Consider the following 16,902-nt stretch of genomic DNA (forward strand, 5'->3'; position numbering starts at 1 on the left):
AATAATAATAATAATAATAAACAGACCGAAAACAAGAGGGTCCTTGCAACTCGTTGCATGGCCCCGTTGGGCCCACGCAACTCGTTGCTCGGGCCCTAATTAAAGCTGCGAGCAGCGTTGAACGGGCCCTCGCACCCCGGCGTCCGTCGGGGGAGCGGCGACCGCGGGACCCCGGCAACCGCGGGGTCAACGCAGGTCGCAGGGCACACGCTGGCGTAACAGTTCACACTTCCCAGATGTAAAAATTTTAAATAAAAGCTTTTATGCTAATTATTTTCTGTGATAATATTATTCAGAGCTCATCATCTGTGACAGCTCATGGCTCTTTGACTGTAACCTCCTGTGGCAGCTTCTCACAGACACAATCAACTCCTCTTCCCCTCCCCCCTCAGACACACACACACACACACACACAGAGACCCCCTTCCAAAAACCCATCAAAGAGTAATACAATGGCTCCATCTGTAGGATAAAGTAGAGAGTCGCAACAGGAAGTTACCCCAAAATCTGAGGTTTCAAACAGGAAGTTGGGTTTCCGAACTTTGACGGGCCAGAACCGGCACACGCTTCGACCCAAACTCACAATTTTCGGAGCCAGTCTTCCAAAAATCCTTAAGTCTGTCCTGACAACATTTGAAGTGAATCTGGTCACCCGTCTAGAAACTGGACATCACACTATAAAATATGTCATTTCCTGCTATAAATAGGTGGTGCTACAACAATTGTATGAATATTGACATATGGATGTGTGCAGATAGGTACCATTAACAATCCTGTAAAGTTTGATGCAGTTTGGACAAAGTATGGCCGAAATATAGCAAATTTAAAGCAACTTCCTGTTTTGTGGCGAGTGATCGAAACTTTGAGGGGCCATAACTTCCACGCCCTTCAATGAAAAGTCAGAAACTTTTGCAATTAACTTCGTCTATGTCTTAAGAACAAATTATCAAATTTTGAAGTCAATCGGATAATGCGTCTAGGACTAGTTCGCGTTCAAGCGACCCCTGGAAATGGCCAAAAACACACAATTTTTTCACCTTCCGGTCAAAATAAAAATACTTTCTGTTGGGTTTAGAATATGGCTCCAAGAGACTTTTTGGTGCGTCATGGGATGTTACATATGTGTGCAGATTTTCAGATTTTTAGGCGCAACGGGCTTGAGGGGCTGTTCCGTTAAAAATGTAGGTGGCGCTACCGAGGCCATTTTGCCACACCCATGCTCAAGACCCCTAAATTCTTAAATTTTTCGCCGTGCCTGACGCGTCTGCAAATTTTCAGGAGTTTTGACGCATTTTAAGGCCCTCAAAAAGGCGATCAAAGAGGCGGAAAAAGAAGAAAAAAAATAATAATAATAATAATTAAAGCTGCGAGCAGCGTTGAACGGGCCCTCGCACCCGGCGTCCGTCGGGGGAGCGGCGACCGCGGGACCCCGGCAACCGCGGGGTCAACGCAGGTCGCAGGGCACACGCTGGCGTAACAGTTCACACTTCCCAGATGTAAAAATTTTAAATAAAAGCTTTTATGCTAATTATTTTCTGTGATAATATTATTCAGAGCTCATCATCTGTGACAGATCATGGCTCTATTGACTGTAACCTCCCTGTGGCAGCTTCTCACAGACACAATCAACTCCTCTTCCCCTCCCCCCTCAGACACACACAGACACACACACACAGAGACCCCCTTCCAAAAACCCATCAAAGAGTAATACAATGGCTCCATCTGTAGGATAAAGTAGAGAGTCGCAACAGGAAGTTACCCCAAAATCTGAGGTTTCAAACAGGAAGTTGGGTTTCCGAACTTTGACGGGCCAGAACCGGCACACGCTTCGACCCAAACTCACAATTTTCGGAGCCAGTCTTCCAAAAATCCTTAAGTCTGTCCTGACAACATTTGAAGTGAATCTGGTCACCCGTCTAGAAACTGGACATCACACTATAAAATATGTCATTTCCTGCTATAAATAGGTGGTGCTACAACAATTGTATGAATATTGACATATGGATGTGTGCAGATAGGTACCATTAACAATCCTGTAAAGTTTGATGCAGTTTGGACAAAGTATGGCCGAAATATAGCAAATTTAAAGCAACTTCCTGTTTTGTGGCGAGTGATCGAACTTTGAGGGGCCATAACTTCCACGCCCTTCAATGAAAAGTCCGAAACTTTTGCAATTTAACTTCGTCTATGTCTTAAGAACAAATTATCAAATTTTGAAGTCAATCGGATAATGCGTCTAGGACTAGTTCGCGTTCAAGCGACCCCTGGAAATGGCCAAAAACACACAATTTTTTCACCTTCCGGTCAAAATAAAAATACTTTCTGTTGGGTTTAGAATATGGCTCCAAGAGACTTTTTGGTGCGTCATGGGATGTTACATATGTGTGCAGATTTTCAGATTTTTAGGCGCAACGGGCTTGAGGGGCTGTTCCGTTAAAAATGTAGGTGGCGCTACCGAGGCCATTTTGCCACACCCATGCTCAAGACCCCTAAATTCTTAAATTTTTCGCCGTGCCTGACGCGTCTGCAAATTTTCAGGAGTTTTGACGCATTTTAAGGCCCTCAAAAAGGCGATCAAAGAGGCGGAAAAAGAAGAAAAAAAATAATAATAATAATAATTAAAGCTGCGAGCAGCGTTGAACGGGCCCTCGCACCCGGCGCCCGTCGGGGGAGCGGCGACCGCGGGACCCCGGCAACCGCGGGGTCAACGCAGGTCGCAGGGCACACGCTGGCGTAACAGTTCACACTTCCGAGATGTAAAAATTTAAAATAAAAGCTTTTATGCTAATTATTTTCTGTGATAATATTTTTCAGAGCTCATCATCTGTGACAGCTCTTGGCTCTCCTGACTGTAACCTCTCTGTGGCAGCTTCTCACAGACTCAATCAACTCCTCTTCCCCTCCCCCCTCAAACACAAACACAAACACAAACACACACACACACACACAGATACCCCCTCCCAAAAGGAGATAAAACTCAGTTTTAACTTGAGTTTACAAGCTTTGAGCTTTGAGCAAAAGCATTTTTTTGCAAGTTCTGTTATTGGGTGCATATATAAATCATTTATGCTTAAACAAGGGTTATAATGAAGTTATTTGAACAGTGAATATCTCATCTGCCTAAAGTCAGGGCGAAGCCACTAACCAGCTGTAGGGATGGGTATCATTAGGATTTTATCTTTATCCATACAGACCCCTATCAGTCCAGCTCAGACTGTTACTGGTTTAAGAGAGTGAAGTTTATAGCAATTTGCAAAATTTGGAGATTAGTGACAAACTAACCAGTTAGACTACATACAGACAAGCTTTCATTTTAGCTGTTAGTAACAGTTTGCCATGAGCTTAACCAGCGTGCTGTGCTTCGTGTTAAACATGTCATGAGACTGTGGACAACGTTTGAGCCAGCTTTGACATCTGCAGATATGAGTTTCTGAAGAGGGGCCTGCTGAGGTTAGATGTGCTGAATAATATCCATTTTCATATCAGAAAAAACACTGCATTAAACATTGTCTTAGCTCACTGAGCTGAGGTCAACAGGTAATATAACCAACCTGTGAGGTGGCTCACCCCCGTAAGATAAACACATAAATGATCCCTGATAGAACCGATAATTAAAGGCACATCAGTGACAGGGAATGCTATTAAAACTAAACTATAAACTGGTGACATTAACTGCAAAAGAAGATTTTTATTGATACATTTCAGGTAGAATTTAGTTTTCAATAAGGAAAATGCTGTAAGAAACCTGAATTTGTTGCAACAAATTTAAAATAAAAGCTTTTATGCTAATTATTTTCTGTGATAATATTTTTCAGAGCTCATCATCTGTGACAGCTCTTGGCTCTCCTGACTGTAACCTCCCTGTGGCAGCTTCTCACAGACTCAATCAACTCCTCTTCCCCTCCCCCCTCAAACACACACACACAGACACACACACACAGAGACCCCCTTCCAAAAACCCATCAAAGAGTAATACAATGGCTCCATCTGTAGGATAAAGTAGAGAGTCGCAACAGGAAGTTACCCCAAAATCTGAGGTTTCAAACAGGAAGTTGGGTTTCCGAACTTTGACGGGCCAGAACCGGCACACGCTTCGACCCAAACTCACAATTTTCGGAGGACTTCTTCCAAAAATTGTCAAGGAGGGGCTGACAACATTTGAAGTGAATCTGGTCACCCGTCTAGAAACTGGACATCACACTATAAAATATGTCATTTCCTGCTATAAATAGGTGGCGCTACAACAATTGTATGAATATTGACATATGGATGTGTGCAGATAGGTACCATTAACAATCCTGTAAAGTTTGATGCAGTTTGGACAAAGTATGGCCGAAATATAGCAAAAATAAAGCAACTTCCTGTTTCGTGGCGAGTAATCGAACTTTGAGGGGCCATAACTTCCACGCCCTTCAACAAAAACTCAAAATCTGCCGCAATTTAACATCGTCTATGTCTTAAGAACATACTATTAAGTTTTGAAGTCAATGGGATAATGCGTCTAGGACTAGTTCGCGTTCAAGCGACCCCTGGAAATGGCCAAAAACACACAATTTTTTCACCTTCCGGTCAAAATAAAAATACTTTCTGTTGGGTTTAGAATATGGCTCCAAGAGACTTTTTGGTGCGTCATGGGATGTTACATATGTGTGCAGATTTTCAGATTTTTAGGCGCAACGGGCTTGAGGGGCTGTTCCGTTTAAAAATGTAGGTGGCGCTACCGAGGGCATTTTACCACGCCCATGCTCAAGACCCCTAAATTATTAAATTTTTCGCCGTGCCTGACGCGTCTGCAAATTTTGGTAAGTTTTCACGCATGTTAAGGCCCTCAAAAAGCCGATCTAAGAGGCGGAAAAAGAAGAAAAAAAATAATAATAATAATAATAATTAAAGCTGCGAGCAGCGTTGAACGGGCCCTCGCACCCGGCGCCCGTCGGGGGGAGCGGCGACCGCGGGACCCCGGCAACCGCGGGGTCAACGCAGGTCGCAGGGCACACGCTGGCGTAACAGTTCACACTTCCCAGATGTTAAAATTTTAAATAAAAGCTTTTACGCTAATTATTTTCTGTGATAATATTTTTCAGAGCTCATCATCTGTGACAGCTCTTGGCTCTCTTGACTGTAACCTCTCTGTGGCAGCTTCTCACAGACTCAATCAACTCCTCTTCCCCTCCCCCTCAAACACAAACACAAACACACCCACACACACACACACAAACACACAGAGAAATACCCCCTCCCAAAAGGAGATAAAACTCAGTTTTAACTTGAGTTTACAAGCTTTGAGCTTTGAGCAAAAGCATTTTTTTAAGTTCTGTTATTGGGTGCATATATAAATCATTTATGCTTAAACAAGGCTTATAATGAAGTTATTTGAACAGTGAATATCTCATCTGCCTAAAGTCAGGGCGAAGCCACTAACCAGCTGTAGGGATGGGTATCATTAGGATTTTATCTTTATCCATACAGACCCCTATCAGTCCAGCTCAGACTGTTACTGGTTTAAGAGAGTGAAGTTTATAGCAATTTGCAAAATTTGGAGATTAGTGACAAACTAACCAGTTAGACTACATACAGACAAGCTTTCATTTTAGCTGTTAGTAACAGTTTGCCATGAGCTTAACCAGCGTGCTGTGCTTCCTGTTAAACATGTCATGAGACTGTGGACAACGCTGAAAATATTACTTTACTAACTACTGGCCAAACAGGCGCTTTGACAAAGAAAAGGTAAAGGCCAGCAGCTTTTACTTTTCAATGCACTTGTCGTCAACTTGAGTGGCTTATATTCAGCTGGTTCACCTCGACGCTGGAGGACCTAGTGAACTTTTCCTGTCGCCGTACACTGAGTAAGACGAAAAAATCAGCTGACCCCGTGTGAAATTTCCTAACTGATCAAAACCAAACTGTAAAGACAGCATCAATCCACGCTCAGCTTTGGTCAAGGGGAGACATATGGTAAGATTACATGAATTCATGTAATCTTCTTTGAGACTACAATTTCAGACTTAACTAAGTCATTCACTAGTGTCTTGGCAGCGTTTATGGGTTCTTTAGACAGGTCTCTAACTGGTTTTCTTTCCAGGGTCATTGAAATCTTTGGCTTCCTACCTCTGCCAGGCTTGTTCTGCACAGTGTGGCTCTCCTTGAATTTCTCGGTGACGCTTCTCATTTGAGTTCTTGACGCTTGGAAATGCTGTTATAACTTTGTATATCCTTCTCCTGCTTCCTAAGCATCGACAATTCTTCAAGTCTACAGTGATTTCCTTAGTTTTTGGCATGATGCTTTCTCAAGTGACAGCTCAAATCTTAACTGAAGTTTTTATACCGCGTGTAAAGCAGCTCTTGGCTCTCCTGACTGTAACCTCTCTGTGGCAGCTTCTCACAGACTCAATCAACTCTTCTTCCCCTCCCCCCTCAAACACAAACACAAACACAAACACACACACACACACACACACACACACACACAGACACACACACACAGAGACCCCCTTCCAAAAACCCATCAAAGAGTAATACAATGGCTCCATCTATAGGATAAAGTAGAGAGTCGCAACAGGAAGTTACCCCAAAATCTGAGGTTTCAAACAGGAAGTTGGGTTTCCGAACTTTGACGGGCCAGAACCGGCACACGCTTCGACCAAAACTCACAATTTTCGGAGCCAGTCTTCCAAAAAATTCCTCAAGGAGGGGCTGACAACATTTGAAGTGAATCTGGTCACCCGTCTAGAAACTGGACATCACACTATAAAATATGTCATTTCCTGCTATAAATAGGTGGCGCTACAACAATTGTATGAATATTGACATATGGATGTGTGCAGATAGGTACCATTAACAATCCTGTAAAGTTTGATGCAGTTTGGACAAAGTATGGCCGAAATATAGCAAAAATAAAGCAACTTCCTGTTTCGTGGCGAGTAATCGAACTTTGAGGGGCCATAACTTCCACGCCCTTCAACAAAAACTCAAAATCTGCCGCAATTTAACATCGTCTATGTCTTAAGAACATACTATTAAGTTTTGAAGTCAATCGGATAATGCGTCTAGGACTAGTTCGCGTTCAAGCGACCCCTGGAAATGGCCAAAAACACACAATTTTTTCACCTTCCGGTCAAAATAAAAATACTTTCTGTTGGGTTTAGAATATGGCTCCAAGAGACTTTTTGGTGCGTCATGGGATGTTACATATGTGTGCAGATTTTCAGATTTTTAGGCGCAACGGGCTTGAGGGGCTGTTCCGTTTAAAAATGTAGGTGGCGCTACCGAGGCCATTTTACCACACCCATGCTCAAGACCCCTAAATTATTAAATTTTTCGCCGTGCCTGACGCGTCTGCAAATTTTGGTAAGTTTTCACGCATGTTAAGGCCCTCAAAAAGCCGATCTAAGAGGCGGAAAAAGAAGAAAAAAAATAATAATAATAATAATAATAAAAAGCTGCGAGCAGCGTTGAACGGGCCCTCGCACCCGGCGCCCGTCGGGGAGCGGCGACCGCGGGACCCCGGCAACCGCGGGTCAACGCAGGTCGCAGGGCACACGCTGGCGTAACAGTTCACACTTCCCAGATGTAAAAATTTTAAATAAAAGCTTTTACGCTAATTATTTTCTGTGATAATATTTTTCAGAGCTCATCATCTGTGACAGCTCTTGGCTCTCTTGACTGTAACCTCTCTGTGGCAGCTTCTCACAGACTCAATCAACTCCTCTTCCCCTCCCCCTCAAACACAAACACAAACACACCCACACACACACACACAAACACACAGAGAAATACCCCCTCCCAAAAGGAGATAAAACTCAGTTTTAACTTGAGTTTACAAGCTTTGAGCTTTGAGCAAAAGCATTTTTTTAAGTTCTGTTATTGGGTGCATATATAAATCATTTATGCTTAAACAAGGCTTATAATGAAGTTATTTGAACAGTGAATATCTCATCTGCCTAAAGTCAGGGCGAAGCCACTAACCAGCTGTAGGGATGGGTATCATTAGGATTTTATCTTTATCCATACAGACCCCTATCAGTCCAGCTCAGACTGTTACTGGTTTAAGAGAGTGAAGTTTATAGCAATTTGCAAAATTTGGAGATTAGTGACAAACTAACCAGTTAGACTACATACAGACAAGCTTTCATTTTAGCTGTTAGTAACAGTTTGCCATGAGCTTAACCAGCGTGCTGTGCTTCCTGTTAAACATGTCATGAGACTGTGGACAACGCTGAAAATATTACTTTACTAACTACTGGCCGAACAGGCGCTTTGACAAAGAAAAGGTAAAGGCCAGCAGCTTTTACTTTTCAATGCACTTGTCGTCAACTTGAGTGGCTTATATTCAGCTGGTTCACCTCGACGCTGGAGGACCTAGTGAACTTTTCCTGTCGCCGTACACTGAGTAACACGAAAAAATCAGCTGACCCCGTGTGAAATTTCCTAACTGATCAAAACCAAACTGTAAAGACAGCATCAATCCACGCTCAGCTTTGGTCAAGGGGAGACATATGGTAAGATTACATGAATTCATGTAATCTTCTTTGAGACTACAATTTCAGACTTAACTAAGTCATTCACTAGTGTCTTGGCAGCGTTTATGGGTTCTTTAGACAGGTCTCTAACTGGTTTTCTTTCCAGGGTCATTGAAATCTTTGGCTTCCTACCTCTGCCAGGCTTGTTCTGCACAGTGTGGCTCTCCTTGAATTTCTCGGTGACGCTTCTCATTTGAGTTCTTGACGCTTGGAAATGCTGTTATAACTTTGTATATCCTTCTCCTGCTTCCTAAGCATCGACAATTCTTCAAGTCTACAGTGATTTCCTTAGTTTTTGGCATGATGCTTTCTCAAGTGACAGCTCAAATCTTAACTGAAGTTTTTATACCGCGTGTAAAGCAGCTCTTGGCTCTCCTGACTGTAACCTCTCTGTGGCAGCTTCTCACAGACTCAATCAACTCTTCTTCCCCTCCCCCCTCAAACACAAACACAAACACAAACACACACACACACACACACACACACACACAGACACACACACACAGAGACCCCCTTCCAAAAACCCATCAAAGAGTAATACAATGGCTCCATCTATAGGATAAAGTAGAGAGTCGCAACAGGAAGTTACCCCAAAATCTGAGGTTTCAAACAGGAAGTTGGGTTTCCGAACTTTGACGGGCCAGAACCGGCACACGCTTCGACCAAAACTCACAATTTTCGGAGCCAGTCTTCCAAAAAATTCCTCAAGGAGGGGCTGACAACATTTGAAGTGAATCTGGTCACCCGTCTAGAAACTGGACATCACACTATAAAATATGTCATTTCCTGCTATAAATAGGTGGCGCTACAACAATTGTATGAATATTGACATATGGATGTGTGCAGATAGGTACCATTAACAATCCTGTAAAGTTTGATGCAGTTTGGACAAAGTATGGCCGAAATATAGCAAAAATAAAGCAACTTCCTGTTTCGTGGCGAGTAATCGAACTTTGAGGGGCCATAACTTCCACGCCCTTCAACAAAAACTCAAAATCTGCCGCAATTTAACATCGTCTATGTCTTAAGAACATACTATTAAGTTTTGAAGTCAATCGGATAATGCGTCTAGGACTAGTTCGCGTTCAAGCGACCCCTGGAAATGGCCAAAAACACACAATTTTTTCACCTTCCGGTCAAAATAAAAATACTTTCTGTTGGGTTTAGAATATGGCTCCAAGAGACTTTTTGGTGCGTCATGGGATGTTACATATGTGTGCAGATTTTCAGATTTTTAGGCGCAACGGGCTTGAGGGGCTGTTCCGTTTAAAAATGTAGGTGGCGCTACCGAGGCCATTTTACCACACCCATGCTCAAGACCCCTAAATTATTAAATTTTTCGCCGTGCCTGACGCGTCTGCAAATTTTGGTAAGTTTTCACGCATGTTAAGGCCCTCAAAAAGCCGATCTAAGAGGCGGAAAAAGAAGAAAAAAAATAATAATAATAATAATAATAATAATAATAATAATAAACAGACCGAAAACAAGAGGGTCCTTGCAACTCGTTGCATGGCCCCGTTGGGCCCACGCAACTCGTTGCTCGGGCCCTAATAATAATAAACCGAACGAAAACAAGAGGGTCCTTGCAACTCGTTGCATGGCCCCGTTGGGCCCACGCAACTCGTTGCTCGGGCCCTAATAATAATAAACCGACCGAAAACAAGAGGGTCCTTGCAACTCGTTGCATGGCCCCGTTGGGCCCACGCAACTCGTTGCTCGGGCCCTAATAATAATAAACCGAACGAAAACAAGAGGGTCCTTGCAACTCGTTGCATGGCCCCGTTGGGCCCACGCAACTCGTTGCTCGGGCCCTAATAATAATAATAATAATAATAAACAGACCGAAAACAAGAGGGTCCTTGCAACTCGTTGCATGGCCCCGTTGGGCCCACGCAACTCGTTGCTCGGGCCCTAATAAAGGAGTCAGAGAAGGTGCTCCAGTACATCCAAGACAAGTTTAAGGTAAAAATCAGTTTCAGGCTGATAACATCACCCTGTGTGAAGCAGTATTTGATTTTTTTTTAACCCAAATATGTTATGTAGTTTTTATAAAATAACTTGTTCCTACATTAGCCTCTCACCCCTAAAATGCTATGTTTAGCATCATTAGCATTCTTTACTTGAACCATTAGCCTGTACAGCCTCTGAGCACTCAGAGATAAATGTCAGGGATTCTAACATGATGTTTCTCTGACTATCTTGTATTTGAATACATCAGCTGTTTCTTCATGCTGGAGCAAATGAGCAAAATAACACATATTATTCATATCCTTTTAATGGGAAGGACAAAGGACTGGGATATTGAGTAACTATTACTATTACTTGCTTTTTTGATTATATCTGCTTCCTGCAGTGCATCATTTTCCTCCCTTTGTCCACATTGTCTGCTCTGTTCACAAACACACACACACACACACACACACACAATTCAAACAGGTCGCCCAGTTGGAAAAATTAAATCTGAAGAACCAGGCACTAAAGGTCCAGGAGAAGAAGCTCCAGCAGCAGCTTCAACAGAAAAAAGAGACGGGAAAAGCCGAGTACGAGGTAGAGAATGAAACCAAGAATATATACAGACAGGCTAAGAAAGTAGAAAGAAATTCCAGTTCAATTCATTATGTCTCAATAGATTATCAGTTGATTGTGTAGTTTGTGAGTTAAAATGAAAACAAGGGTTGAAAACAAGGGTTAGTTAATTAATTACTTAAAAAATTGACCTGTTAAATGTGGATTTTTATTTGCTTTATTTTTTCTAATTAATAAATGTAACAATGCATGGTGCTGTGTATCTAGGAATTTTTCCAGGAGTACAGTGAGCAGAGAATCGACAAAAATCTGGATGAACTTCAAGTCAACAGTTTGAAAGTACAACGTGTCCTCAGTTCACACAAGGTGACTCCTTATAAAGTTGTTTGAGAGAGACAGACAATGTTTCCAGTCTAACTAATTTCAATTCAATTTACAAAATGTGTCGCACATTTTCAGTAAAATTAATCCTCTTCATCTTATCTGTGTGTGTGTGTGTGTGTGTGTGTAAAAAGGAGAAGCTACAGAGTGTGACATGGGAGTCTAAAGAGTTGAGCGATGACATCAACAACAGAAAGCAGATGCTGGCAAAAATTGAGGAGGAGATACAGCATGCTGAGGAGGTTTGTGTCTAGTCCAAAAATTTGTCAATGTTAAGAACCTAAGTGAGAGAGATCAATGTGGCCACACACATCAAATTCAGTGACTGATACATGGTTTGGTTACCCAAAAGTAGCAAAAATAATTATCATTAAATTATTGTAGGACAGACTAAAACAATGCAATGAGTTAATATTTCCTTTATTTCTTCTATGAATTGTACTTTGTGTGTTTCCTGCCCTTTAAACTAATTCCCCCTGTGTGTTCTGTCCTCTCTTCCTAACTGTTTCTCTTTTCAGGAACGTTTAAAGGCAGAGGCCCTAAACCAGCACCTGCGCCGCCAGATGTCAGATTATCAGGCTCCTGATATCACTGAGTACATGCACGTCAAGGACAAATACAAGAAGCTGCAGCAGAGCATCCACACTTGGGAGAGGAAGGTTGGGATTGCTGAGGTAAACCAATAGTTTTATCGTCTTTCCCCAAATACAATAAACTCTGTCACCTCCGTTGAAATGGGATGAGATTTTGAAGTGCAATATCTTGTTTTCCACTTTATCATACCACAGCATGTCTCAGTCCAGCTGGGGAGTTGTGTGTGTGTGTGTGACAATATCCAGAACAATGAGCTCCCTCTTTTCTGTTTTCACCAGATGGCCTTGAAGACCCACTCTAAAGCCTGGAGCAAACAGAGAGCCACTCTTACTCCTGCAAACAGTGCTGCAGCTGGAGTGAGGTCTGGGGAAGACCAAATCCCAGTAAAGCTCCCATACATAGCAGAACACAACATATAGAGAAGCAGAGAATTGAAAGGCCTGCAGGATTCATTAAAGGATGAATGGTCTGAATGGAATGAATGGGATGAATGGGTGAAGGATGGAAACTTTGCTACAGCTGCAAATGCCTTGTTTCATAATATTACAGTTAGTCAACATTTGATGAGTTGTCATAACAACTTTGATTCTTTCTTGTAATGTTTGTTGGGGAATGTAGAGAGAAAACAATGTGCTGTTGGCTTAGAGGTTCCTCATCCTGTCCATTTTTTTTAGTCATACTTATTATGTATCATTGAATGCCTTTTACCATGCATCATTACAAAGAATGAATTGTGCTGATGTTCTTTAAGTAACAGCCCAAATACAATAAATAATAAAAATAACCTTATACTACAAAGATAGTATACCATGGTTACAGTGTATTCAATCCAATACATACAAGTACCCATACTTCATATGTTTAATGTCTAATATATGTTTCTTTATATATTTAAAATGTGCAGATTTCTGAGCTGAGGTTGAAGTTACTCAATATAAAAAGTGGGGGAAAAAAATCCACCTCAGACTCGACAAACTATTTTCTTTATTAGAAAGAAATCCTTGGAGGTATAAGCCCTCAAAGAACTCTAAATGTTATGATGTTACATGCCATATATACAGTTATATACATAAAAGTGCAATGTCACAATGGGTAAGCTGTTTATTTATTATTAATTCTGTCATATAACTGTTTGGAAAATGGCATCATTACTTATTCATGTGTCTTCTTCCTGCACTGCATTTCTCAAAAACACAGCATCTGACATGAAAATGCAACAGGACAGGATGTCTGCAGTTCTTCTAAAACATTTTCAAAGGCACTTTCACAAGTACATACTACAGATGTACATAACACCACAGAGTAGCTTAACGCCTACAGATGGCATAACTGAGTCCTACTGTTGATGATGTTACATAGTGACAAAAGCACACATTTTATACAACTGGCTTCATACTGTAGGTGGGACACCTGCATCTCTGGATATTTATTCTACATCACTTGTTCTAAATTGAAGTCATTTCAACCCAGAAACACAACGAATATAACAACAAAGATTATAAAAATAATGAAAGTTAGTAATTCAGAAATCAATTAACTTTTGATTATTATACACACAATATCTGTCAAGTCAAAGATAGTGTAAACCTGCTGTTAGAGAGCATTGCTAATTCATTGCAAACCAAATCTCTTCTAAGTGTTATTATGCTAGTCAAACATCCCCAGGACATGCACCCAATTCTGTTATTTCTACAGTACAGAGGTTACTTTAAAAAGACACATACATAGGGGGTGCAGTCACACAGTTGGAACTCACTGGCACATACAGTTTTATGGGGCTATTGCATTTTGAAATAATCACTTGACCTGGACACATTTGAGCTGACTGACACGGGCTGGTCATTGCTGACTGTGTGAGACTTCCTCCTGTTCCACATGTGCCGTTTTCCCTGTTGCCGCTGACATCAGCCATTTAAAGTGTCATCTTCCACAAATGCAGCAAGTCCGAAGAGGAAGCCTCAGCATCAGTCAGAGAGCGACACAAAAACACACTGTTGGCATTCTCACCTGAACAAAAACAGACTAGAGGGACTAGAAGCAAACTGCTGTTTTGAGACTTTGACAAAGACAAGCAAAGGAAGCAGGGGGAACATGTTAGGAGGCTTTTACACTAACAGTCATTAGGTCCATGGCTACCGGCAGAACTCCCACAGGGCGCTACCTTGAGTCTATACACATCAGTCAATAAAAAGAATGCCTACATCATATATGGAGGATCAACATCCATGCTTTACACTTATACAGCCATGTCTTTGGGTAGATAAAGCCAAGCAAGGCATAAAAAAAAGCTATGGCATGTGGTTCACACTGTATAATGGCCTATGTATTGTATATACTGTAGGTAGGAGATGATTTGTCTTTTCACACTGCTCCCCATAGGTTATACAGATGTAAAGGCATAATTTATTAGGCATATTTTATCCCTTCATCATGAGTTATTGATGCAGGAATTCAAGAATACATTGAAATGTTCAAAGTTTATATAATGAAGTAGTGGTTTTATCCAATAGTCATATCTTGTTCCAGGCAATATGTTCAAATAATTTTGAGCAAATCCAGCAAAGAGGTGATCTTTGTACATATCTGACACACAACTGACAATGGTATGCCTTGCCAAGGAAAGTTGCAGTTTACACGCTAGTGAATCAGTACTACTTATGTATTAACAGAGTACCGTTAGTTACTAAGGGCTCACCAGGCCTGTTATCAGTCCAATCCTCAAACCACGTCTGTCCAGGTAGTCACAGCACCTTTATAATATTCAACAGTTAAAATTAGTTACATCGGAAAAGTCAGTAAGGCCTTTGAAGCAGTTCACAACACCTTCAGGGGGCCTCCTAAGTCCTTCTCATCAAGCTCTGTTTCAGGTTCAGTGGTAAACAGAGGAGCTACATGCACCATGGTTTGTTCAGAGTTACACAGTTCATGACAGTCTGTAAACTACACTAACTAGCATACATTTTCTAAAACCTTGAAGGAAGCCTTTGTGATTTGTTGTTTGAATTTATTTTAGAAAAAGACATATGTTAGATAATATTAACCTAAGCATATTAACACCTAATTGTGCAAGGTTATTGACACAAGATTTGTCTGACTGACAAATCTGTCTACATTGTAACTCCTACACCAGCCTGTCAAATCCTGCTAGAGTCCCCTTCAGGATCTCACTTCAGCTTCAAATCACCACAAAGAAATCCAGGTCCAGGTCCATGTATGTTACAAGCTCTTAGATATTATTTGCAGTATATCTATGTAGTCTAGACAATGTTAGCACTTTCCATCCCCCTGGAAGTTGATTTTGTTTTACATCTCTGGTTCCTGTCCTAGAAGTTACATGGTGCAGGACTTGTCCAGAGGATCCTGAGAAGATGCAGCTGGAGGCTGTGGGGCCTGGCTAGACTTGGGGAGAACCATGGGCTTAGGCCTCAAGGCGGGAGGTTTGAGCTGCACCCCCATGCGAGGCGCTACCACGGGCTTGAAGGTGCTCATAGTGTCGCTGGAGGAGCTGGTGCTGCGGCGGATGGGCGGCTCTGTGTTGGCTGTGGACCTCAGCATGACGCCGTGGATGGGGCTGAGGGACTCGCTGGAGCTGGCCGGCGTGGGACCCCCGCCGCTGCTGCCGGAGGTCTGCCGCTGCTCCAGGGTGTCCAGCACCACGTCGGGGCGTGCTTGGCTGAGCTCTGCCGCTCCAGCTCGCGCAGCTCATTTAGAGCCGTGTTCATGGTTTCTTCTATGTCCTGAAGGAGACAAAGAGAGTGTGAGTAAGAGAGGAGAGAGGATATGGAATGATGATAATGACATAGATGAGTGGAAAATAGGAAGGTTGGAGTTAAAAATTAGAAAAAATTAACAGACAACAAGGAAAAAAAACAAGATGAAGATAAACAGAGAGGACACGAAAGAGAGGAGAAGGTAGAGTTAGGTACATAGGAAACATAAAAAACTATGTTAACAGAAGACCACAGTGACAGTTTTTCAAGAAAACACCAAGCATGCATTATACATGCAGAGAGTTAGTAGAGTATTACTTGGCACTAGTACCTCTCCCTCTGCATGCTAATGACTTTGGATAGCAAAGGAGATGCAGAGATGACAAGATGTGTTCATCTGAGCATGCTCCCAGAAGGCAGACAGACAGCCCAGCACAGTTTAAAGTGCTCTCTGTGACCTCTGCTTTCTAACTGAGGCTCTATACAAGCATCAATTATGGTTCTGCTATTCAAATCAAATTAGAGCCACCACCTTCCTATCAGCAGCGATGCAAGAAATGGATGTGTGTTTCAGCACAAATTATTACCAGTCAGAACTGATATATTCTGCAGGAGCTTTCCATTATCTGACAGAATTTGTATGCTCACAATCAAATCTACAGCAAATATATAGTGATGAGTCCCAGTCTCAGACTATGCTCCCTGCTGTCTGCCTGTGAAGCCAGTCTTTTGCGTGTATTTAGCACTCGGACACAGTTGCAGCCAGAGGAAGCAGAAGACAGGGACTGACTATGTTTTTACAGGGCGGGGCAGGGCTTTGATGGTGGAGGGAGCTGCGGTCGGGTCGCCGCTCGTCCCGCGCTGACCTGTGCGATGCTCTCCGGATCCAGGGGCTTGCCGCCGTGGTGGTGGTGGTGGTGGGCATCACTAAAGCCTGTGTACTGGCCCGAGGAGGTGGAGCGACGGATCGGGGGGCTCTCCATCTTCTTCAGCGACTCGTGGCGGCTAATGTTGGTCAGGCTGCCGTGGCCGGTGCGGCGCCGCCGTTCGGGGCTGTCCATATGGGCATGTGGTTGCGACTCCGCAGCATGTCCCGTGGGCTGAAATGGCCTAGGACTGGGGAGCCCATCTCTGGGGTGCCGCCATGTCCGCCGTGACCCTGCTGGGAGGCA

The 16,902-nt window shown here is 42.6% G+C and overlaps 2 protein-coding genes across 2 annotated transcripts; one reads left to right on the forward strand and one right to left on the reverse strand.

Annotated features, from left to right (window-relative positions):
- Window positions 1-10,433: 10,433 nt before the first annotated feature.
- Window positions 10,434-12,952, forward strand: LOC108894711 (coiled-coil domain-containing protein 113; the record flags this gene model as incomplete). Its single annotated transcript, XM_018693331.2, has 6 exons — window positions 10,434-10,481; window positions 10,956-11,066; window positions 11,313-11,411; window positions 11,561-11,668; window positions 11,945-12,100; window positions 12,299-12,952. Coding segments are annotated over 6 exons (663 nt in total), but the record flags the coding sequence as incomplete, so codon positions are not given.
- Window positions 12,953-12,987: 35 nt separating this feature from the next.
- LOC108894712 (SLIT-ROBO Rho GTPase-activating protein 1-like) lies at window positions 12,988-16,791 on the reverse strand. The gene is made up of 2 exons (XM_018693332.2): window positions 16,597-16,791; window positions 12,988-15,757 (listed from the first exon to the last, which is right to left on the reverse strand). Exons 1-2 carry the CDS (start codon window positions 16,789-16,791, stop codon window positions 15,569-15,571), a joined length of 384 nt encoding a protein of 127 aa, XP_018548848.1. The 3' UTR covers window positions 12,988-15,568.
- Between the last annotated feature and the right edge of the window lie 111 nt (window positions 16,792-16,902).

This window comes from Lates calcarifer, unplaced genomic scaffold, assembly GCF_001640805.2.
Source record: "Lates calcarifer isolate ASB-BC8 unplaced genomic scaffold, TLL_Latcal_v3 _unitig_3795_quiver_2793, whole genome shotgun sequence".
Classification (NCBI taxonomy): Eukaryota; Metazoa; Chordata; class Actinopteri; family Centropomidae; genus Lates; species Lates calcarifer.